This window comes from Vulpes vulpes, chromosome 3, assembly GCF_048418805.1.
Source record: "Vulpes vulpes isolate BD-2025 chromosome 3, VulVul3, whole genome shotgun sequence".
Classification (NCBI taxonomy): Eukaryota; Metazoa; Chordata; class Mammalia; order Carnivora; family Canidae; genus Vulpes; species Vulpes vulpes.
Window position 1 is genome coordinate 22367406 of NC_132782.1, and position 24179 is coordinate 22391584.

The 24179-nt window shown below is 38.4% G+C and overlaps 1 protein-coding gene across 1 annotated transcript in view; it reads right to left on the reverse strand.

The window, feature by feature from the left end:
* Window positions 1-24179, reverse strand: part of PDE11A (phosphodiesterase 11A) — a 365302-nt gene that overhangs the window by 187148 nt on the left and 153975 nt on the right. Inside the window, exon 5 of the mRNA XM_025994270.2 lies at window positions 22021-22085. Coding sequence (XP_025850055.2) covers window positions 22021-22085 — 65 coding nt within the window. The remainder of the gene's footprint in view (window positions 1-22020; window positions 22086-24179) is intronic.

Consider the following 24179-nt stretch of genomic DNA (forward strand, 5'->3'; position numbering starts at 1 on the left):
AATGTAACATATATTTGGGATGTTATTCATCCCTTCCTGCATATATTAAACACTGCTAACACATCCATTTATTCTCTCTCAATCTCTGGCTGAGAAGTGGAAGTTGCACTAAAAATCAGAGTCATGTATTTCTTAGACGGTGCCTTAAGCAAAGAAATAAGGGGACTGAGGACTTCAAAGATAAGAGGATGCCTTTATTTTCTACAACAAACAAAAAGGCAACACAAAGTGCTTGTTTTGTCTTCTTTGTGACATTAGACCGTAAGAAGGGACATTTTATGTTGTGCTGCAATGAAAGCAAAATATAGGAGGAAACATGATAACGCAACTGATAGGAGGAGCCAACTTGATGAAGCCATTTCTAAGTTTATAAAAGAGTGTGACTGGATGCTGCTCATTTCATGCAGTGTTTAATTGGTCTGTTAACTTGCTCTGTGCCGTCTGTGTACTTTATTCCATTCTACAATTTTTAAAAAGTGGTCTGGGATAGAAGAGTGTGGAAAGTGCTGAGCTAGAGTGTGCTGGGCGGAAGAGCTGCCACCAGCCAGACCGTGGGGGACCAGGGAAGAAATGGTTGGGGCAGAAGAGAGGCGGAGGGCCACTGGTGAACACCTGAAGGAAGGGACTAGTTTCATCAACAAGTGTGAAAACCTTTAAGCTGAGTCTTTCAGGATGGGCAAGAGTTTGGCAAAGAGAGACCGGGGGTGGTGAGGAGGAGAACACCAGAGGAGGAGGAAACAGCAGGAACAGAGACATAGACAGAGTACAGACTGTGTTCTTGGAACACTGAGTAATCCTCTTTGGTGGGAGCACAGTATTCATGTTGTGGGGAATTAAAAAGAAAAGGTCAAGGCTTAAAGGTGGAGGCTTTGATCAAAGCTTTGACCAAAACTTAGTCACAGGCAATGGGGAGCTGTTGGAGAGTACTGGGCAGGGAGGTGACATGATTGGAGCTATGGCTTGGAGACACTCAATCCAGGGACAAGGAGCAAGACTGGCTAAAAGAGATGAAATGCAGACCAGCAAGGTCATGCAGGTGGGAGGTGACGATGCTGGTCTCTTAAGAGGTCCTGCAGAGTACTCTGCAGAGCTGGGTGGTGGGCAGACAGCGTGGCTTACGTTTTGCTCCTGCATGCCTGTGGCACTATTAGAAGCAAGTTTCTTGGGATCCCTGGGTGGCGCAGCGGTTTGGTGCCTGCCTTTGGCCCAAGGCGCGATCTTGGAGACCCGGGATCGAATCCCGCATCGGGCTCCCGGTGCATGGAGCCTGCTTCTCCCTCTGCCTGTGTCTCTGCCTCTCTCTCTGTGACTTATCATAAATAAAAATTCAAAAAAAATTAAAAAAAAAAGAAGCAAGTTTCTTTGAAAAGAGGGAGATAAGGAGAGATAACAGACATTTTGTGAACCTGGAACACGTTATTTATTGTTGAAAATCCAGGAACAAAACCTATATTGAGTCTTTAGCACTGAAAATTCTGTAGAGTTGGGACTGTTTTCAGGGAGAATACAATGGGTGAGATCACCCAGGGAGTGAATACAGAGGGAAATCTGTATCTAGGGGAAGGAAGAAGAAGAAGGGCTATAATAAAGGGGCAGGGGATAGGGAAGAAAGAAAAAAAAGGGAAAGCAAATTTATCAGCACCCAAGGTAGGCCAAGGGCCTGGCTGGATGCTTTATCTAATTAATTTGTTTTATCCTCACATTAATCCTACAAAATGAGTACAATTCTCTACATTTTACAGATCAGAAAACTGAGGCTCAGAGATGCTAAATAATTTTCCTAAGTGGAGATAGAACTTTCAGCTAAGTGTGACTGCAGAGCCCTAGATTATTCTGTTTGTCCTCTTGCCTCTCAGAGAAGGAGTCAATGGGTAGGAGTTGAGCAAGAACAATAGGTTTTCACCTAAAGAAAAGAAGGGAGTGGCAGTCCGCATCACAGAGTTTCAGGGAGATATTGCAGATCATAAACACTTCAGTCTGAGACTGCATGCAGTCAAAGGAAGAGGAAGGAAAAGACATTGGATTTGATCATCTAGAGCCGTAGGTCCAATTTACAAGGAAGATGATGATGAAAACACTTACGGAGCAGGGGCTCCTGGATGATTCATTCTAAATCTTAAACATGCTTAGAATGGGTTTAGTTCAGGCTGCATATGTATTGCAATCACTCTAAAATTGTAGGACAATGTAAGATACTCAACTCTGTGCAAGGCTCTGTGCGTAAGCACAGTTTAGGTGGTTTCTAGAAAGTATGAACCATAGTCTCTCCCCTCATGGTGGTTGCCACCTAGTTGGGGAGGTGAAAATAAACACACTGACACACAATGAACAATTTCAGTGCCCAGTTCAAATTTCACATGAAAAATGTGTCACATGGCTGTGTTGACTAGTTGCCAAGTCCACTGTACCGATCATGAATGCAAAAGAAGTGCTGGGGGGAAGCAACCACCACAGCTGTTGTGATCGGGGTAACGCAAGGGAAGAGGAGATTTTAATGAACTAATGTTGCAATAGTGCAAGCAGATTTTCTGAAAGCCACCTCTCCGTTCCTTCAGTTTAATGTTGCCCAGGTACATTAACCTAAGGCCCAGGGCACATTAAACCAAGCTCATGCTTGGTCCAGAAAGATGGTCAGGAAGGATGATTGTCACTCGCAGTATTTATATCACATTCTGGCTTTTGCACCAATTCAACCTTCTAAATCTTAAAATTTTACTGAAATGCAAAATCATGATGTGCAGTTAGAGCTTTCAAAAACTTGCTTTTTTTCAAAAGGATGATTTGGTTTTATGATTAAGAAGATTTGCCACTACCAAGGAAAATGATCTTAGACAAGCTGCTTACACTTCCTCTATAAAATGAGTATAGTACTACTACTTAGTTATTGTGCAGATTAAGGTGATAATTTGTACAAGTACTTAACATATTATCTAGCCCACAGTAAGCATTTTTTAAAAGTATCGACATTTTAATAGCTTCTAAAGTAAATTCCGCATGTGACAGTACCCTTTGTATATTTCAGTGATGAAGTGTCGTGAATTTAATCATAAACGAAAGGGCCCAAATTATTTCTGTTTTTTGAGGGACACATCTGGCTTAAAGGATCAGTTCTTTCATAAAGGCCCTATAGGTCAACCAGGCCCTACAGGTCTGACCTTCTGATTTATGAGGGCTCTTTTATTCTGTGTGTCTTCCTCTCTTTTGATTGATTGCTGTTGGGGCAGAACATGTTAAGATCATGGACACAGTTGTGTGTGGTTATGCAGGTTCTGCCCTACGTAGGGGCGCCCTGCAAAAGGAATGAACGGAGGCTGAAATCTAGCCTGGTTGTGCATGTTGGCTTAGCGTTGCATCCATCTAGAGGGAGTACTTTTTCTATTCTCACAGAGACACTATATGAGCTGACAATGGCCCTGTTTCGGTCTCTCTGATGAATGGACATCTAATATCAAATTGAATGTCTTTAGTGATAGAGAAGTCATTACCTACTAAAATATCCCATTCCATTTGTGGCAGCTCAACTTACTTCCCAATAATCATCCTTTGTTCCCAGTCCTATGGTCTGTGGATTATGGATCTCATTAGCTGACAGCCCTTGAAATATTTGGCAGCAATTAACATGTTTCCCATAGTCTTCCACCTAAGATCATTCTTTTCTGACCAGCTCTAATCCCTTCAGCTACTCCTCCTCTGGCATGCCCTCCTTATTCTCACTGTCCCAATCTTAATGTATCCCTGCTGATTAATAGCCAGTCCAGAAGAGTCTTCTCCATGGGGTCTGAGCAGGGTGGAGGTGGGATGACCATCACCTTTATTCTAGATCCTGTTCTTACCAGAAAAGTCAGGGTTGATAGTTTCTAACAGGTCTTATTTTTTTAATAGGTTGTTGGAAGTTTAAATTAATTTCCAAAATTGAATTAACCAACTTTCTAGAGCCCCCTAAATCTGACCAAAGATATCAAATCCAGCAATAAGATTTTCAGTTTGGGCCAGAACCAAGATAAGGCGAGTTACTGCAGTTTGGAAACACATCAATAATTTGATTATTTTGTAGTTTGTGGGTACAAATGAGATCATGTCAGTTCAGTGGATCTTAGCTGCCATGTGCATAACTGCAAGACCACAGAAACCTCCAAGTCTTCTCTTCACCCCTCACTCTACCCCTCTAGGGAGACTACTTCTTTCACTGAAGGCCCCTTGTCAAAATCTTGGAAGCCACTTGAGGGAGATCAGACACTCAAGGGTGTGTAAGTTTCACGGAGTAAAGGAAGAATCCTTTCCCTCACACTCTGCACAGTATTTTGGCCCCTAGTTCCCAAGGCCATATCGTTTGCATCTACATTGCCAGAAGTTTCCTCATTAAATAGCCCCTCAGCTTCTCCCATACCCTTTTCTGTTATAGGCAGGGAATAGGGCTGGGCTGACCCTTCTTTCAGCAAAAAGACACTTACTAATCATCTCAGGCAAGTGGATGTCTGGGGGTGACTGTCGGTGGGTTTGTGTATATTTTGCCAAGACATTTACTGTGCATCGGTGCACCACAGAGAGGGGGAAAATAGCTTAAAATTCTACACAGTATTCATTTATTGTTGAAAATCAAAAGTTTTGAGAAACCATTAAAATGCTTCCAAATTTTATATGTTTTAATATCTGTCCATGTTTAATAGCCTCTCATGTTCAAGTCATAACACTATTTTGACGCTTAAGGTGGGGATGTTAAAATAAATTCTGGCTCAAAGAAAAATGAAAATCCTTGAAATAAGAGTCTGAGTAAAGGAAAATAAATACAGTTGTCACGTAACTTCAGTGACACTTCCTTAAAAAGTAAAAATTAGCCATTTAGTTTATTTTAATTCTTTAAAAAGTAGACCTCCCTGAGATCAAGACTTGTTTAAAATAACATGAAAATGGTAAAGAAATCCTTTACTTGTATTTTACTAAAGCCAGGTGCATAGGAAGTGCAGGTTTTTAAGTGAGTTTCCTACAAAGGGCTGCAGTTTAGAGTCTTCTTTCTCATCAGTATCTTGCTTCCAAATATGAGACTCACACTGACTTCAAAGAGAGCTTCATGAGTTCAAATATATTGACAGTGGAAGGATAAAAGAGAACTGCCCTATTATAGATAAGACATAATTCCTGAAATGTGGCTGCCCCTGAAGTGAGGGACAGTGAGGTAAGATATAAACCTGAGGACAAGTTGCAGAGTAGTGAAGGAAAGAATCAATACAAGTAAAAAAAAAAAAAAAAAAAAAAAAAAAAAAAAAAAAAAAAGGCAAAATAAAACACCTCTGGACAAGTTACTTCACCATCTTTAATTGTCTGAAAAACCTATATTAGCTAAAGATTCAAACAGAGAAAACTATATGAAAATACACTTAAGACTTTTTTAAAGATTAATTCTCAAAATGGGTCTCTAAATTAGAAGACAAAATACCTGAATAAAATAATGTTAATCACTAGACTGTGTCTTAATTGACATTTTTGTTCTCAACTCTAGAGTTTAGTCTTCATTAGAGACTCCCAAGGCTTTGCTCTTTTAAGAATAACCATGTGTTGGTCATTCAAGAATTATCATGTCCCCTACTAAGTGCTGGACAGTTGTGGGGCGAATCTCGCATGAACACATCAATAAAGGTCTTTTCCTTTTTGCTTAAAGAAGTTGGCAATGGCAACCCATCTATATATGGATGGTCAACTCAGCCCTGTCTCTACCCATATAAAAGAGGTATAGGAAGATGCTAAAGGGGCCACACCTGTGGGGAGCTCATAAACAATGACAATGTTTTGTGGTAAGTGCCCTAACAGAAAAAACGTACAAGGCATTATGGGAACAGAGAAAAAAAGGGTCAGTTTTGTTTGGGTTGGGAATAGTATTAGGAAAATCACTTCCCAAAAGGAAGTTGGTCTAAGCTGGTCTTGTGGAAGTGAAAGTTCATCTGGCAGAGAAAGAAGGTAAAAACAATCCAGACACAATATGAGTAAAGCTTTAGAAGTGTGAGGTTTTCTGTATTGATATGATAAATATTAGAGCTAAAACTGAGGATACATAGTGGAAATGATCAATAAGGGTACAGTGGAAGAGGCTAACCAACAAACTGTGGCTCCATGCACATACTTTGTATCCAAACCAAGTATATACTGACGATCTTCACATCTACAACAGCAGCCCACTGTGACTTCCAATATATATATATCTCCAAGTACTTTCTGGACATTTCTTCCTCGTCATCTTCAAGTATCTCACATTTAATATTTTTAAGATTACACTAATATATTCTCCTTGATGTCCTATAACAATCATTGAAGAAAACTGTGACCATTAACTAAAAATATATCATTAGGTTGGAAGCAGAAGTGTCAACATAGGCACATCTATTTTCTCATTGTGAAGGAATGATTGTCAATTGCCCTCTGCTAGCTTGAGTATTATCCAGTGGGGGCAGGATTCAGAAAGGCAAAGAGGCAGGACAGGACTCCAAGAACTCTAGGACAGATGCTTCTTTTTTTCTGCTTTGCAAACAAAAACTGATTTTTGATCTATAGGTTGTGCCTGATACTATTTGCCATTTTGTTTTACTGACTAGAGGTTGTTCTGAGCTTTGGTTCACAAAGAGAAACTCTATCCCTTACTTTTTCTTTTCAGGTAAACCTATCTATCCCTGGGTCCTTCCTGAAGCCTCGAGCCGTGCAGCATTATTTGAAGTTGTCTTTTAATTAGGAGATTAAGGAACTAAGTCAATACCAGTGGGACTCAAAGCCAGCACCCAGCAGGAGAGTCTTGAATACCCAGAACTGGGACATGAATAATCCCCTACTGGCTTCAGTATGCCTTTGAAGGTTACCAAACAAATCTTTTAGTCATAAAAAGTAATGGGAGAGAGTGTAATTAGCAAGCAGAGCTGGCCTGTCAATTCTCCCAGTGTGGTAGGTGAGGAAGGTGCTCTAAATTGCAGAAGTTCCAAAACCTTATCATGACCCATTAATGGATTTTCCTTTAAGGCCTTGCCTGAGGGCACTTCATCACACTCTTATTTCTCTTGTTTTAAGCATTCTGTGTTATTAGAAATTAAGACATGGTGATCAAAGAACACATTTTATCTCCTTCATTTCCTCAAGTTGTACAATTAGAATGATGAGATTTAGATGAGATTTATCACCCACAGGAGTTGGTGTCACTTTGGGGAAGTCTTGTGACTCTTGGATGGGTATCAGATGGCATCACTGTGAGTGGTTGATGTCTACAATTTAGCATCATATAGTGACAACTGCTTGCTTTCACAGCCAAGCAAATCTGGAAGGGTTTTTCATATCTTGGCCCTACATTTCCTAGTTGTGAGACTACAGATAAAATTTTAATAACTCTTAGTTTCCATAATGGAAAATAGGGGAAATAAAATTCATTTTACAGGGATATTTGGAGGATATAACAATATAATGTTGATGAATGCATGGCACATAAAAAGCTCTCAATAAATATTAATTCCTCATATCACAAAGATTTTTCTTTTATTAATAACAAACACTAAGGTGAGTCATACTCTGTTTAACTGCTTCCTTCCTGGTGCAGGAGAGATGTTAACTGTTTTTGACTGTGGCATCATTGTCATATTTGGAGACATGCTGGAGAGAAAATGTGCTGGCTGGCAAAATTGTTGATAATAGAGCACACAGTTAAAATTCCTATCCTGTTAGATGTTTCAAGTAGCCCTACCACGTCTCTCTTGAGGGTGCTGTGGCAAACTGCATCCATCTGCTCTTCCATTTTTGAGGGCATACCTTCCAAACAAGTCCCAGGCATATGTCTACATAGCAAGAAAGGAGAAGTGGACTCAATGTATTAAAATATTAACTCAAGCATGTTAAATAAGAGACCTACAAAAGTAAGAGTCAAATATAAAAACCAATCATGAGGCTTTCGAGTTGCCATAATTCTGTTTACTGCATAGCATCAATCTAAGAGACAGCTGACCTACATAGGCTACTTTATCATGTTTGATCTCAGTACTTATTCATGTGCCTTGTTGTTCCTGGAACATTTTTATAGCTTTCTTCTCCTCTGTGACAGTTTTTCTAGAATGACAAGTTCTTTGGTCCAAAATAAATAGGGGTAATGAGAGGGTTTGTTTTTCATCTGAGTCTCCATGTTCAAAGGCAGGAAAAAGACAAGACAGAAATTACATATGTTTAAGAGGTAACAGTTAAATACTTGAGAAATATGTGTCCTTGAATTTCTGAAGATTTTGGAAGACATACAACTGCATTTTACAAATGTTTCCTCTTTCATTGATGTTTAATTCTTATAATTAGCATCGGGGAAATTGTTACATACACCACTAGTATCATGGAGGGTATTTATAAAATAGGGTTATTTGGTGGCAAAACATGCAAGCCCAGAATTATTAAAGTGACATGTTTCCCTGAGAGGTATTCTTAGGTCAGGTATAAAATGTTTCAGTAGAAACACTCCAATCTCATAACACTCTATATTTTAGGGAAAAGAATCAGGAAATATATAGCTAATTCTGTAACAGTAGAGCTTCCTGCTAAAGAACTAGCTTTTATACCAAGGGGGAGCCTCAGAGTTCATTCTCTGGTACTAGTCTTGTCCTCTGCTGAGCTAACTCAGGTCTCCTGAGCCACTTCCTTGCTAAGCAATGGAAAGGGGATAAAAAGTCTCCTGGGCCATCTGCATCTCTCTTTTTCAATTAGCAACATTAAATATTGGCATGATGAGGTTCAGTAGCCCTGAATTTGCTAGACAGTAGTCAAGAAGAATGTCCTAAAATTTTTGTTTTAAGGGAAGTGACCTAGCAAGATGACTGGTGGTGGTGATGGTGATAGTTTTGTTTTAATTTTTAACATTTTAAAGGTTTTCTTCATTTTCTTGAAATCAGAACAGGTATCATCTTTTTATTCATACAAAACACCCATCACAGGCTTCCTAGCACATGCTTTTTAAAAAGAACCTGAAGAAGAAAGAAATTCTTGAAGAAGAAAGTAGGAAAAAAGAATATATTCATCACATACTGTGGAAATGTTTTGTCTTACATCAGTGTGTGAGTTTGTTTACCACTTCCTATCACTCTAGTTAACAGAGATTAAAAAGAAGGTAAAAAGGGGATGCCTGGGTGGCCCAGCAGTTGAGCATCTGCCTTCGGCTCAGGGCGTGATCTCAGAGTCCTGGGATCTAGTCCCACATCAGGCTCCCTGCATGGAGCCTGTTTCTCCCTCTGCCTGTGTGTCTGCCTCTCTCTCCCTCTCTCTGTGTGTGTCTTTCATGATTAAAATCTTTAAAAAAAAAAAAAAAGAAGGTAAAAAGAAGAGGACAGTCTTCCAATTTGACAGAATAAGAGCCATTGAAAATTTGTTCTTCCTTAAAAGTAGTAAGAACACTAGCAAAAATTGTCAAAATCAACTTTTGAGAACTCTGCAAATTAAGGAAAGGCTTGCAAAAATCTGAGGAGTGTTTATTCGAGAAAAACAGTTGAATCTCTTAAGAACAGCAAGTTTTGGGGCATTTTAATGGACTTTATTCCCATCTCCCTCCCCTCAATTCTAGGGTAGCTGTGAAAACCAAGAGCTACATAATCATGCTAGCTGTGAAAACCTGCAGCCTAGCAGTCACTGGCAGAGGAAGAACATATTTGGAGCTCCCTAAAAGTCCTATCCCCAGAGAATTGTCATTATTTGACCTGTTTGGCAGCTCCACACAGTTTGTCTTTATTCGATCTGACTTGGGGCTTGCTCACTGACAACAGCCTTCACCTTGGGGGCATTTGTGGGGAAAAAACCAGCAGTAATTGTTTAACACTGCAACTGCTAAAAACCAAAAACAAAAACAAAAAAACACTGCAACTGCTGTAGCAGGGATAACAGTTGAAGCTACTAAGAAGTGGACGAGACAACTTAAAAGCAGCAGCATATTTCTATGGAGTTTTGAAAAGCTCTGACATATTACTGGAAATCTAGAAGGCACAGTCATTTGCAGAGTTGTGTGTATGCTCAATAAAGACCCAAGAAGGTCCTAATCGCTTTCCTCTGGGTGACCTTGAAGCTCTGTGTAAGCAGAAAGTGAAAGCTACATGAACTTCCCATCAGAGAATTGAAGGTATCACCCACATGCATACAGATCTCCTCAGCAAGGCTGGAAGGTTTATTGGCTGAAGGCTTTTAAGGAAATCTGTACAGTCATTAGTCAAGAAGAAGCTAACCAAGCAGAGAATTCAGTTGCCGTACACAACAAAGAATAGTTCAGGAAAGTCACTAAACAACAAATATCAGCAGCAACAATAATAGCAACAAAGAGAAACAATAACAAACCTTAGATGGAGTGAGTGGGAAGTGGATCTAATCTCCAGAGTTTCCACACTATATCACTTAATATATTCTGCTTTCAACAGAAAATAAATGTGACATACAAAGAAAGGGGAGAATACACAGGAGAAAAAGCAATCAACAGAAACTGCCCATGAGTAAGTCCAGATTTGGGACTTACTAAACAAAGACTTTAATTGAGCTATTATAAATATATTCAAAATACCAAATAGGAACCAAATCTAAGGAACTAAAGGAAAATAAGAGAACAATGTCTCACCAAATACAGAATATCAACAAAGAGTTGGAAATTATAAAAAAAATTATAAAAAATGAATGAAAAAGAAGTTCTAGGACTGAAAAGTACAACAACTGAAATGAAAAATTCACTAGGAGGGTTCAACAGAAAGATTGAGAAACCAGAAGAAAGAATCACCAAACTGGAAGGTAGGTTATTTGAGAATATCTGATTTGAAACATAAGTTTCAATATTTTGACCTAAAAAGCATAAAAACAAAGAATGAAGGAAATTAAATCAGAGACCTGTGAAATATCATTGAGTATATGAACATACACATTATGGGAGTATCCAAAAGACAGGAAAGGGAAAAAGGGACAGAAAGAATATTTGAAGAATTAATGGCTAAAAACTTAGCATGTTTGATTAAGAGAAATATTAATTTGTACATTCAGGAGGCTCAACAAATTCTAAGTAGGATAAACTCAAAGGGACCCACACCTGTACACATCCTGACTAAACTGTTGAAAACCAGTGACACAGAAAGATTCTTGAAAGCAACAAAAGAGATGTGATTCATCACATACAAGTGATTCTCAATAAGATTAAGAGCTCCATGATCAGAACCCCTGGAGGTCAGGAGGCCACTGAATGGCATATTCAAAGTGATCAAAGAAACACTGTCAACCTTATCAACAGATTATGTAACACATTTCATTTACTTGTACTAAATAGTGGTACACAAAACTTACACAAACCAAACACTCCCCAAGGTGTCAAATTTGAAGCACAGCATCTATTTGAGTGAAAATGTTCTTGAAAGTTTAGGTTTTATATTTCATAAAACCAGCATATTTAAAAAAACAAATATAGGCATCGATTGAGGCCACACATGTTCCATGTATTAATCAAACAAGGCTTATGAGTCTAAAGCCGTGTTTTTCAAACTGTGGGTCACAGCAAATTAGTGAATCATGAAATAAATTTTGTGAGTTAGGGCAGCAGGTTTTTTTAAAGAATAAAGTACATCAGAATATACATGCATAGTATATTTTCATAAAATTTGCTTTTGATAAGTATGTGTGCATTTTTGTGTGTGTTTATATACATTAACTAGATTTGGATATAAAATATATCTTTTGTTGTAGATCATAATCAAAAACGGTTAAAAGTCACCATCTAACTGATACCCAAAGAAAATGGCACAGTTAGGATTCATGGTGAAGATATTTAGCAACTTTCTTCCAGGTAGGAGTAGAATTTCTGATCCCTAAAATCCTCATCAGGGTGAGTGGTATGGCCAAGTGAGGGTGAGTTACATCACAGTTTCTGGAAGCATACGCCTAGAATCATATTCATAATCTGGATAGGTGCTAGAGATCATTTCACCTGGGCCAGGTACATCTCAGGATTATAAAATGTACAATATGATTGCAGGATATAATCACAATAAAGTGAATAAATAAAATCCTCAGGTATCATACTTAGTCTTTTCAGGCTAAGGTAGTCTATTCCAGGTTTATTCCTGAATATATCATTGCTGCTGGACAAGAACAAAGAACATCTCTGGGAGTCTTATTTACAGATTCATGAATCAACTTGAGAGCTCATCTTGTACTTTTGTCTCATTATAGTTACATCTTATGGAAGCTAGTTCCCCTTTTAAAATGGCCAGATTTGGGCCATGGGGGCTGCAAGCCTAAAGGAAAGAGTTAAAGAAAAGTAAAGAATGGTTGCAAATCACTGTTGGGAGAGATAATTTGTTTACAAAACTAGATTCCACACAGAATAGTAAGGAAAGGAAAAAAATCAGTAAGGTATTTAAACATAAGTTTCAATATTTTGACCTAAAAAATATAACGCAGAAAACTAATGTTGAGAAAAATCACCGGGCTGTCCAATCTAAAAACTGAAAGAAACCCTAAATGTCCCCAAAGGTGTTTCTCAAAGTTGAGATACTTGTACTCTCAGGGGTAGATGTAAGTGAGCTGAGGGGGTAGAAAAACCACGGGAAAAACAATATGTGAAAGGTCATATTATTTGATGGAATCTACAATACTACCAATTTTAAGATGCATTGTTATTTTTGAACCAGTAAAAAAAAAAAAGGCCATGAGGCAATTCGTCTTATCACTTACACTGTTTTAATCTTATTTAAAAGATCTTTTTAGATTAGACATAAATTTTGTAATACACCATTCTTGAAGGAAAATTTAAACTATGCTAGTTGATTACATATAAAAGGAAAAATTAAAAGTAAAATAAATTGACTAAGACTTTTCTAAAGTTGCCTCAAATTCAGTGTCACTCTTCTGAATCAATTTTCAATATGGAGTCACCAATGTTTGAGGATAACATCCTCTGAGTTATCAGGATATTGATGATGCAGCATTTTTCAGAAGAGGGTTCCATTATCATCTCCAGGAAACTGTTCTAAACTACTAGCACCCTCCAGCAAGTTTTGATGTGGCATCCTATTGAACATGTTAAGAAGTGTCACTGGAAAGTTTTTGACAAAACCACATTCATATTCTTTCCTTAAGTGATCTTTAGTTGGTTTGTTGCCAGCTATTTTAGGGGCTTGCTGTTGTCCAGTCATGCCACCAGCAATTCTTTAACTGTGCAGCTATGTATCTAAAACCACATCAAGACCTAACATAACTTGGAAGGTTATGCAGGGCTCCTGGTCAACCATTCTACATGGCTATTCATTGCTCATTGCACCAGCTCAGCTGCCATTTATCTGTGAGTCTGTTTTCATATCATTGAGTTCAATCTCATTCTTATCTGCGATCGAATACAAACTCATGCACGAACAGTACTTTAGTTTGCTATTTCTGCATAACAAACTACTACAAAATTAGCAGCTTAGAACAATACCCTTTCATTATCTCACAATTCAGGAGATCAGAAGTTTGTAATGGCATAGCTGGATTTGCTGTTCAGGATCTCACAAGACCAAAATCAAGGTGTCGAGAACTGCATCCTCCTCTGGGGGCTCTGGGGAAGAATCAAGCTCGTTGTTGTTTGAAAAATTCAACTCCTTGTAATTGTAGCACTGAGGTCGTGGTTTCCTTGACATGTGGCCTCCTCTATATTTAAGGAAGTAATGTGTCAAATCCGGCCTGTGCTTTAAATCTCTGACTTCCCCTATTGGCTGCATTTCTCTGACTTCTTTTTCTGTCGTCAACTGGAAGAAAGCTCTTAGGTTTTTAAGGGCTTGTGATTAGATTGGGCCACCTAGATTTTCCGGAATAATTTTCCTATTTTAACATCAATTGATAGATCACATATGCAAGTTTCTTTGGTCAAGTAACGTAACACATTCGTGGATATGACAACAGAAGATGAAGGCCTCAGGGGCTGAAATTCTGTTTCCCACATTTAGTTTGATTTTGTTGTTTAAAATTAAATGTCGCACGTTTTAACCATTTGATATTACACTTGGCATTATGTTGAAATGCTACATTTTATAATCTATGTTCTTGATGTTGGTCATTTTAGCATCCTTGGCATAGACAGGCATGTCAAAGGACACTGGGATTTTCTCGGCATTCCCTATTTGATTAAGTTCATAGTTTCCTTTTTTATTTAATTGAATCACTTGTCCCTGGAAATTCAACAGCCTCCAATACATTGGAAGTTTTTGACAAACTGATAATCCACACTTTAATAAAAGTCTTGTATCATGCAAGAAGTTAGTTATACCAACCTCTTACTACTTTGGGATTTCTTTCGTTTATTGTGAGTGCTTTGGCATTTTCTCTTGTCTTCAGTTGCATGACTTGGCATTGGTAAATTATCCTTTAGTATGTATTTCAGTAACAAAACATAGTCTAGCTTCATCTCCTTGTGAGTTTGTACCTCAGTTATTGTTTTGCAAGAACATCTAGACTATGGCCAGCTTCCCAATAATACACATTTTCATTACTAATATCAAATTTACACTCCATTTCTTGTTTCCATGTTTTCCTGTGAAACAATAACTGTTCATTTCAATGCCAGATCATAGTATAATCTTGTTAGAGACATATTAAACAGCATCCAAACCCAATTAAGGCCTGAGTCTTAATAGAGTAAAGCATTAGATGGCCAAGAGAATTTCTTCCAGGCAGAAGCCTGCAGGAAGGCAGGGAGTACTGATGGTAGCACTGCTCTCAGACTAAAAATTCAACACTTAGTAACCTGCAAATATGTGCAAATTGCTTAACTTCTCTGAACCTTAGGTTCCTCACTTTACAAATGAGGACAATAAAGTTTAATGCATTAGGCATTCATGAAATTAGCTTAAACAACATAAGTGTGACATATGAGTCTTCAATGACAGTTAATTCTCTTTCCCTAATTAGATTAAAAAAATCACTATAATGCACAATAGTTGATTCACAGACTCATTGCTTCCTGGAATTTTTCTGCTAGAAGAGACATTTAGTAGACATTAGCTATTCCATATTCCTTATTTAATGAGTGTATTAGTCTCCTAGGGCTGCCATACCAGATTTCTACAAACTTGGTGGTTTCCAACAGAGACTTATTCTCTCACAATTATAGAAGCCAAAAGACCCAAATCAAGGTATTGGCAGAGCCATCCTCCCTCTAAAGGCTCTAGGGGAGATTCTTACCTTGCCTTTTCCCACTTTCTGGTAGTTCCTACTGTTCCTGGACTTGTATATATCATTCCAATCTCAGCTTTTGTCTTCACATGGGTTTTCTCCCATATGTCCCTATACATCCTCACCAGTCATTGGGTTTATGATCCACCCTATATCCAACACGACTCCACCATAAGATCCTTAATTAATTGCATCTGTTAAGATCCTATTTCCAAGTAATATCCCATCTTTAAAAAAATTATTTATTTACTTATTTATTTGAGAAAGAATAAGCAGGGGGAGGAGAAAAGGGGGAGGAAGAGGGAAGGGAAAGCATCACAAGCAGACTCATGCTCAGTGGCCGGATATCACAACTCTGAGGTCATGACCTGAGCTGAAACCAAAAGTCAGATGCTCAACCGCCTGAGCCATACAAGTGCCCCCAAATAAGGTCCCATTCTAAGGTTCCAGATGGATGCAAATTCTGAGGGGACACTATTCAACTCACTGTACTGAGGAAGTAGGTTTTATTGAAATAACATTTAAAAGAGAACAAATTTCTAACATTACATATCTCTGAGTGTTCAAAGATATCTTATTTTTTCTATCTTCATATCCTCAGAAGTGGCCTGTAACAGTATAATGTCTGGGTTTTGCAAGGCAGGAGTGACTACACAGAAGAGCCTTTGGATGGAACACCAGAGCTCCAGTAGAAACTGAGGACAGCAAGCAAAGGATAAAATGGGTGTCATATTTTAACACTGAGCACAACAGACAGTTCAGACAAATCCATTGCCTGTCTCATCCCTGGGAATTTTTCACAGGCCATGTTTTCCCCATAAGTTTTAGCCTCTACTCATGTTTCTCCACCTCCTTGATTCTTGGAAGACTTGGTTCACCTCTCTTGACTCCTTCATTTTGTTCCTGAATTTTCTTCTTCCTGGATTCTTACTAAAGTCAAACCCCTGTATTAGTTTCTTACTGCTGTTATAACACATTCCCACAAACTCAAGTGGCTTTAAATAGCACAAAGTTCTTATCTTGCAATTTATACCATTCTCTAGGGGAGAATCCATCTCCTTGCCTTTTCTAACTATACAACTTGCCCACATTCCTTGTCTCCCCCATTCCTCCATCTTTAACGCCAGCAAGGGTAGGTCAAGTCTTTCTCAATCTGCGTCATTCTGACCTCTGCTCCTCTTGTCACATCTCCTCTACTTATAAGAACCCTTAGGGTTGCACTGAACCCTTCAGAAAAATCCAAGATAATTCTCCCCATCTCAAGATTCTTACACAGATCTGCGAAGTCCATTTTGCCATGTAACATTCACAGGTTCTATGGATTAGGATCTGGGTCTCTTTGGGGAACCATTATTCTGCCTACCATTTGTCCTCATCTTTTCAGACAGAACATTTTAGCTCTCACTCTCCAGGCTGACCTGCATGCCAAAAGGCTCCTTAAACCAAGCATCTTGCCATTTAGCTGCTCCGAGATTGCTAGCTTTATTTTTCTCCTCTCCTTCCAGTCACAACAAATGAAAAATATAGCATAAAGATTAAGTTAAAAAAAAAAAAAAGGATTGCTTCCCACTAAAATAAATTCTGTCCCCACTACTCTCTTATTCTCAGAAGGCCAAAGTGGCTACAGAGCTCAGATTTTAAATAACAATATTTCCACTATATTCCATTAAATGTGAAAAATTCCCCTTTAGTCAGTTGTTACCTTCTAGAAATTATAGACATTTGGCTTTAAAAAAATATCTTATGTAGCACAGCTGAGAAAGTATAATTTCCAAAGCAGCATCCAAACTTATACCTAGGAGATACATCAACAAAATTTGGCCAAATATATTTCAAAGTAAATGAAAATTTCTGTTAAGATGTCCATAAATGTGCATTTTCCATTTCTAAGGTACACATGATTATTCAAACTACCTGTTCCCAATGAGGATAGAAAAGAGGTTCTCAAAGTTTGAAGAGATCCAAGAAAGTTTATTCAGGCTGGTTCACTAAATATTCTTAAATTAGGCTTCATAGGAAAGGTTCTATTTTTTTTTAAAGATTTTATTTATTTATTCATGAGAGACACAGAGAGAGAGAGAGAGAGAGGCAGAGACACAAGCAGAGGGAGAAGCAGGCTCCATGCAGGGAGCCTGACATGGGACTCGATCCCAGGTTTCCAGGATCACGCCCTGGGCCGAAGCGGTGCCAAACTGCTGAGCCACCCGGGCTGCCCCATAGGAAAGGTTCTAACAGCAAGATCTGAGGAGGTGGAGTATCACATGAATCAGATAAAACCATTTTTAAAAATAAGTCAGCATTGATAACACAAGATGACTGTAAATAAACAATGCATTAACAGTACTGTGTTCTGAAAAACTGAGGTACATATCTCTTTCTGATCTGTTATGATTGTGAAAAAAATTGGAAAGTATGTCCCATTCTGGAAAACATCACTTTAAGAAAGACTCAGGCAAGCTGGGGCATATCCAGGGGAGAGTGTAAATAGTGGTAAAGAGTCTGGAGACATGAAGTATAAAAATCATCTAAGAAAAGCAGATGTAAGCACAGCGGATCCACGGCAGTCTTCCAGTATTGAGCCAGTGCCACTGGGGTGAGGCAGTAATCCCTTGGTGGCTTTAGTTTGCCATTCCTCTAGTCCTTCTCCCATTCTAATGCCCAGGTGAGTTCTCAAGACACAAATCTCAGTATGTCACTGTCTGTGGTTAACTCCTATGAGTAAACATGTAGCCAGTCTCCAGGCCAATCAAAAGAGTTTAAGCATTTCAAGACCCAAAAAGATCCTTGCCCCAGTCAGTTGGCATTCCAATTAGCTGGGTGTCCTTATGGGGAGTTAAGGGTCACCACCATCAATTATGATGACCTTTGTGACAATAGCTCACAGCCCAAATTAAAGATCCTGAAACATGCCTTGTTAGCTTTCTCACCTCTGTGCCTCTGTTTACAATGTTTCCTCTTCCTGGAAGGTAGCAGTGTCACTAACTTTCCATTTTCCTACAGGACCTAACTGAAGTTTCACAACATCTAAGAGTTTTCCCTGAACATCACCTTCCATTTTTATCCAGATGAGTTCTCTATTAAAATACCACCTGGCAATAAACCTTTTATAGAAAGTATTGAATTGGTTTGCAGGCACTGATTTACTTGATAATGGGACATATGAGCCTAAACTGAGACACATCTGTACATGAGAAGGCATTTATTTGCACAAGATAATTGCACAAATGGAAATGGACTGTGAGGTGGAAGTTTTGAGGCTCTAAACCTGATGGCCAATATGAAAGTAAGGTGGGGAAACCAAGAGAGCAATTTAATGGCTGGCCCTCAATTCAAGTTCTGGTTCCTAAGCCTGTTCCCATAGACTTAGTTCAAGTCCTATGGAAAAAGAAGGGCTACAGATAAAAGCTTTAGGAATTGAAAGATTTGGAAAAAAATGGAGTGTATGCAAGGCAGTTTAGGGGCCAAACAACAAACTATAACACATGGTAGGGAAAGTGAGCCCTCTTCCCACTTATGTACTCATTACCCAGCCTTGCTCAGATTTGAAAAGGCCACCAGTGCCTTTGAGACAGTGCAATGAATTCTGGAGTGTGTGAGGAGGCCCATGCCCAGCAGATGCTGCTCTGTTATATCTAGGGGGAGAGGTTTTAGGAGTGGACACTTGGGAAAATGATGAGTCAGCAACAAAATTATTTCGTTTTTGTTTGTTTAAATCCTGGAGACTCCCAGAACTACTTTAAGAGTGACCTTTGCAAAGGGCTGGAGGGTCTTACACTTCAAAGCAGAAATGACCAAGCAGCCAAATATAAATTATCACTCTTAATGTGACTTTACTTATAGCCATGGTTTGGAGGCCTGGTGAAATCTAGTTATGGCTATAGTACATTCTTAACCTACTCCTACCTCTCTTCCTTGGCCTTGAGATCCTTGAAGGCAGACTGCTGGTTTTTAAAAAATCTCTGTAGCCCCATTACCTATATAGTTCCCAGCACAGAGTAGGTATTCAACAAATGGCTATTGAATAAAGGAATAAAATTAATGAAAGAACAACTATCTTTAATGGACAAATTCAGGACAAATAGGTGGAAGTTCAAGGAATGTAAAAGGCTCTTTTAACAATTAGAAAATGCTATCAGTAGAAAAAAGCCCATGGTAACACAGTGAGAATTTTATCACTGGAGGAGTTGTCAAGGGTGCCCCAGAGGAGGTACATCCCTCATGGAGAGAAATGGATCAAATCATTTCTTACTGTCAAACTGCTTAGTATTAATTATATGAAGACCAAGAGGAGTGTGGCCATGACAAAGGAGTTAGCCCTATAGAGTAACATGCAAAAATGATGAGTCAGGCAACATAACTGTTTTTTTTTTTTTTTTTAAATCTTGAAGGACTGTCTATAAAAATTAGGAAGCCTTAAGCCAGAATTCACCAGAATTAAACTTTACCCTGAAACACTGTTGCATGAAGCCGTAGACATTATCTTCAAAAGCTATCCTATTATAACTCTGAATGATGTCCAGAGGACTAAGGTATCTAATGGACATTATCTACAGTGAAGATGTTAAGTGATGAAAGGTTAAAGGAAAGATTTACAACGTGCTGAGTGTATGTTGTGATTTGTAGACTCCTAGCCTGTTTCAATGTCTCTTCCACAGCCTCTGGTGAAGTAAATGCTTAGGCCACTTGTCTTTATTCCTTCAAATTCCAATAAATGACTGAAGGAACCCACATCTACAAGAGGGAAATTACTAGACAATTCAGGAAAGGTCTTCTGAGATAAATGAACATTCTACATTAATTTAAAGGCCACAAATAGAATGATGGAGAGTACTATTTCATAATGTCAAAGTTCAAAGGCACTTTTCAAATGTCTCTTTAAAGAAAATCGGGACCTTTCTTTCTTTCCTTCTTTCTTTATTATCAGAAAGTTTGCCAAGGGCACACTGGGCCTTGGGTCATTCTGTTTTGACATGGAAGTTCTTTCATCATTAAAAATAATCAAAAGGTCAGAAATATTTAACCCTGTAGTAACCAAGAGGATACATTCCGTAGCATAAAAAAGAACAATATTGAAGCATTAGAATTTCAAAGGTTGCTTTTCACAACTCCATAAAACTTGCCCCCTTCATACATGAGGGAGGGTTTACGTGAGGCTGTGACTAGCTCAAGGACTAAGTATGAATACATGTTTTTTTCTAGTGCATTTCACGTTATTTTACATGAAAACTTTGGGAAACCTGCTCAGTACACCACTAGTAACTCTCTATGTCTAAATATATTACTTTTAGGTATAGATTCACTTACATTAGATATAGATGTGGACATAAATATATTTGTATGAAAATGAAAACCTCCTATGAAAGGCCTCTTTTCCCCCTATCTTAAGGTATAATTTACCCTTTTTAGTGTATGGTTCTGCAAATTTTGATAAATGTAGTCATACAACCACCACCACAGCAAGATAATAGAATGATTCCATCACATCCCCAAATTGCCCTGGGCCCCTTCATCGTATATCCCTCTCCATCTCTGGCTCCTGGAAACTACTGATCTGCTTTCTGTTCCTATAATTTTGCCTTTTCAAGAAAGCCCTATAATGTAGCAAAGGCCTCTTTTAAATTTCATGCACTGGATAAAAATTAAAGCAACTAAATGAAGTGTCGATTTTAATATGCTGATTTCTATTTCCTGTACTTAAGGCAATGATGGATATATAAAATCAAATTACCTTTGAATATTACATCTTGAAGCAGGTAGTACCCAGGGAGCCCTTTGAATATATAGATCTTTAGGACTTCAATTTCAACATATTGAATCAAAATCTCTCAGTGCAGGTTCTGGGAATTGTTTTTATCAAGTTCTCCAAGCTTGATTCTGATTGATATGGCCAGATTTGGGGAATATTAACCCAAGAGGCATTCACTGTATGAGATTAACTGCCAGGATGTAAATTATGTGTGGCAATGGGATCAAAGTTCAGAGGTTGGGAGAGTTCTATCTAGGTGACCCTGTCCTTGGATGTGGCTACCACTTACTGCCTGCAGGACTTGTCACAAGTCACTTAAACTCACTAAACCTTGTTTTTTTCTGATATGCAGGGGTAACGATGCTGACTTCATAGGATTAAATGTATATAAAGCCTTTAGATAGAACCTGGCACACTTAGCATTCAACTATTAGAAGCTGCTTATCTTGCTGCATTGGTATCAGTATTAACATCATTATCATCATCATGCCGCCATAAGTATTTTACTTGTCTTTCCCATATTTTTGCATTTTGGTCAGTTTCACTATTTTTTAGCCCTTCCTCTAGAAGTGACCAAAGTAAACAGAGTCTACTTTTGTAGCAGCCCAACCAGCATTCAAAGAACTGCAAAGGTAACAGAAATTCACTGATTGTCCCCAACTCTCACCTTTACTTCAAAGACATCAACGCAACAAAAAATGAGTTACTGGAAACTCACTCTTTCCCAAGGGTATATATTATTGGCCAAATATGAGCAAGCAAAAGGGAGGAAGAGAAGCCAAGGGCCAGAATAAAGCCAAAAATTAGGCTGTCTGTGTAGTTGGGGGAATATCTCAAAATTTACTTTATTCACTTGTAGTTTTATCCTGCAACGTAGACACATGTATTTTTAATCTATAGTTTCTTGAAAATATTTACTATTGAAATATAGTTGACATACAAAAGCAGCAGTTTTTCTTTAAGCCATGAAATACAGAAGAGTGATGATATTTGGCTGCACTTGCTGATCTAAAGAAAGAACTCCTATCCTCAAAGAATTACATGATGCTGCCAACACCACAGACTGAAGACAAGGAGCAAAAGACAAACCTGAAACTTACAAGCCCTACCTGTTCTCAGCATCAGCGCTGCACTTTGGGGACATCAATTCAAAGGATTTGGTAAACTTCACCACCTGTCACACAGAAAGACATAAATTCAAGTCAATTAGAGCTTTCTTGTAGGTTAAAATAATGCAATTAACACTTTTCATCTTTACAATGATTATTATAATAATTGGAGATTAAAGAGCAATTTTAAGTGGAGAAATCTCAAGGGACAGAGGAAGAAAATTCTACTCCACATTTTTTTTATGTTGATAGATATCTACCAGACATCCATGGTGTACAAGGTGCCATGTTAGGCATGGTGAAATAAAAGAAATATAAGAAATCAGGGAGCCAAAGAAATCATTAAACAGCACCTAGTCCAACAATGCATTTGGTGGGCTCAGAAATGGAGACAGAGAAATCAACTCACTACACCCTTTGGTTGCAAGAAACAGAAGCCATTTGAGCCAGCCTAAGTAAAGTGAGACTGATTTTAAGGAACAAAAGTTTCTTGCAGAACTCATGGGAAGGAAATGAGCCAAGAGGGGGCTATGACTTACATCTCTTCTCTCATTCTAGCCTCCCACCTCTCTGTCTCCCTCTCTCCCTCCTTCTCTTCCTCCCTGCTTCTTGTATTGCTTTCTCTCCATATCTCCTTCAACTTCTGCCCAGATGGCAGCCTCAATCCCAAAGTCTACACACACTTAGAGATCCTGTGCCCACCATCAACTCTCATTTTGGATTTTACTTTCAACATAGCATACATTGCCAACGTTTTAATACATTTTACTAAATATGCATATATTTTTCAAGTTTTTCTTTAAATTCCAGTTAATTAACATGTAGCGTAGTATTAGTTTCAGGTATAGAATTTAGTGATTCGACACTTCCATACAATAGCCAGTGTTCATCACAAGTGCCCTCCTTAATCCCCATCATCTATTTACCCATCCTCCACCCCCTTCCCTCTGGTAACCATCAGTATGTTCTCTATAGCTATGAGTCTGTTTCTTGGTTTGCCTCTCCTTTTTCCCACTCATATGTGGAATTTAAGAAACAAAAACAAACAAACATTGGGGGGAAAATTGTGTTATGTATTTACAATGAGGAGTATACTATTTTGTGGCAATCTTGCCAAGGGACATCTCATTTGAAAACATTTAAAAAATTTTATTGTCCTTTGGAGAAGAAGGTAGAGACAAAACCTTGAAAAGGATGCCCTCCATTGACCCCATGCTCCTGAAGTCGTCTTCCCTGGTTTATCATTGTTCTCAGGTGAACATTTTGTTGCCACCCGCCCTCCCACTTCCTGCTCCAAGGGTAAAGAAGAGAAAGCCATCTTCTTCAAGGATCATCCCTGGTGTGGATACTTCCTCCCTCACTCATCTTGTGAAACCAGAATATTCCGTGCAAGAACATGATCAAGCTTACTACTCTGAAAGAAAAGTTTGGACACAGAAAGTGTAAAGATAGTTTTTCTTATTATTAGCTATTGAGTTCTTATTATACTCCAGGCTCTACATCAGAAGCTTCTTGGACTATTTAAGTTCCTTAGTACTGCTCTATAAAGCAGGGATTTTTATTCTCAGTGTATAGATGAGGAAACTAACCCATAATTTTTAAGAAACTTGCTCAATTTCACACAACTAAATGGGGCACCTGGGATCAAAGCATGTCTGCTTGATTCTAGAGTGCCAGTTCTTTCAACAACATTAAAAATGTTGAGTAGGAAAAGCACCATTTCTGGTCCTCTTTTGACAAACTATACCACATGATAGAAAAATGAGGCTCTTATACTGAAAGGAGTCATCTGAATGTCACTGGATGCTTCCAAGGTTGACATTTAGATTTGCCTTAGCTGGATGCAGTCATGCTTCAAAGGCCTTTTAAATTAACCACTTATGAGGAATTGATGGGCACCTGAGAAAATGATTTGGAAACTGGAATAGATTAAATATTAAAACAGCTTTATCAGTGAGGTAATGAACCCAAACTAAGAAAATGCAACATTAGGAAAAGGATAAAAGAAAAGAAAAGCCCATCACAAAGAAAATTGTGTGTGACTAGCCAAATGCAAGGGAGTGACAGTAGACCAATTGCAAGAAAATGCCCTTGACAACTAGAGCACACATTTCATTTCATATTCCAGTGTGAACTAAGTCTCTACAAAATCATTCATT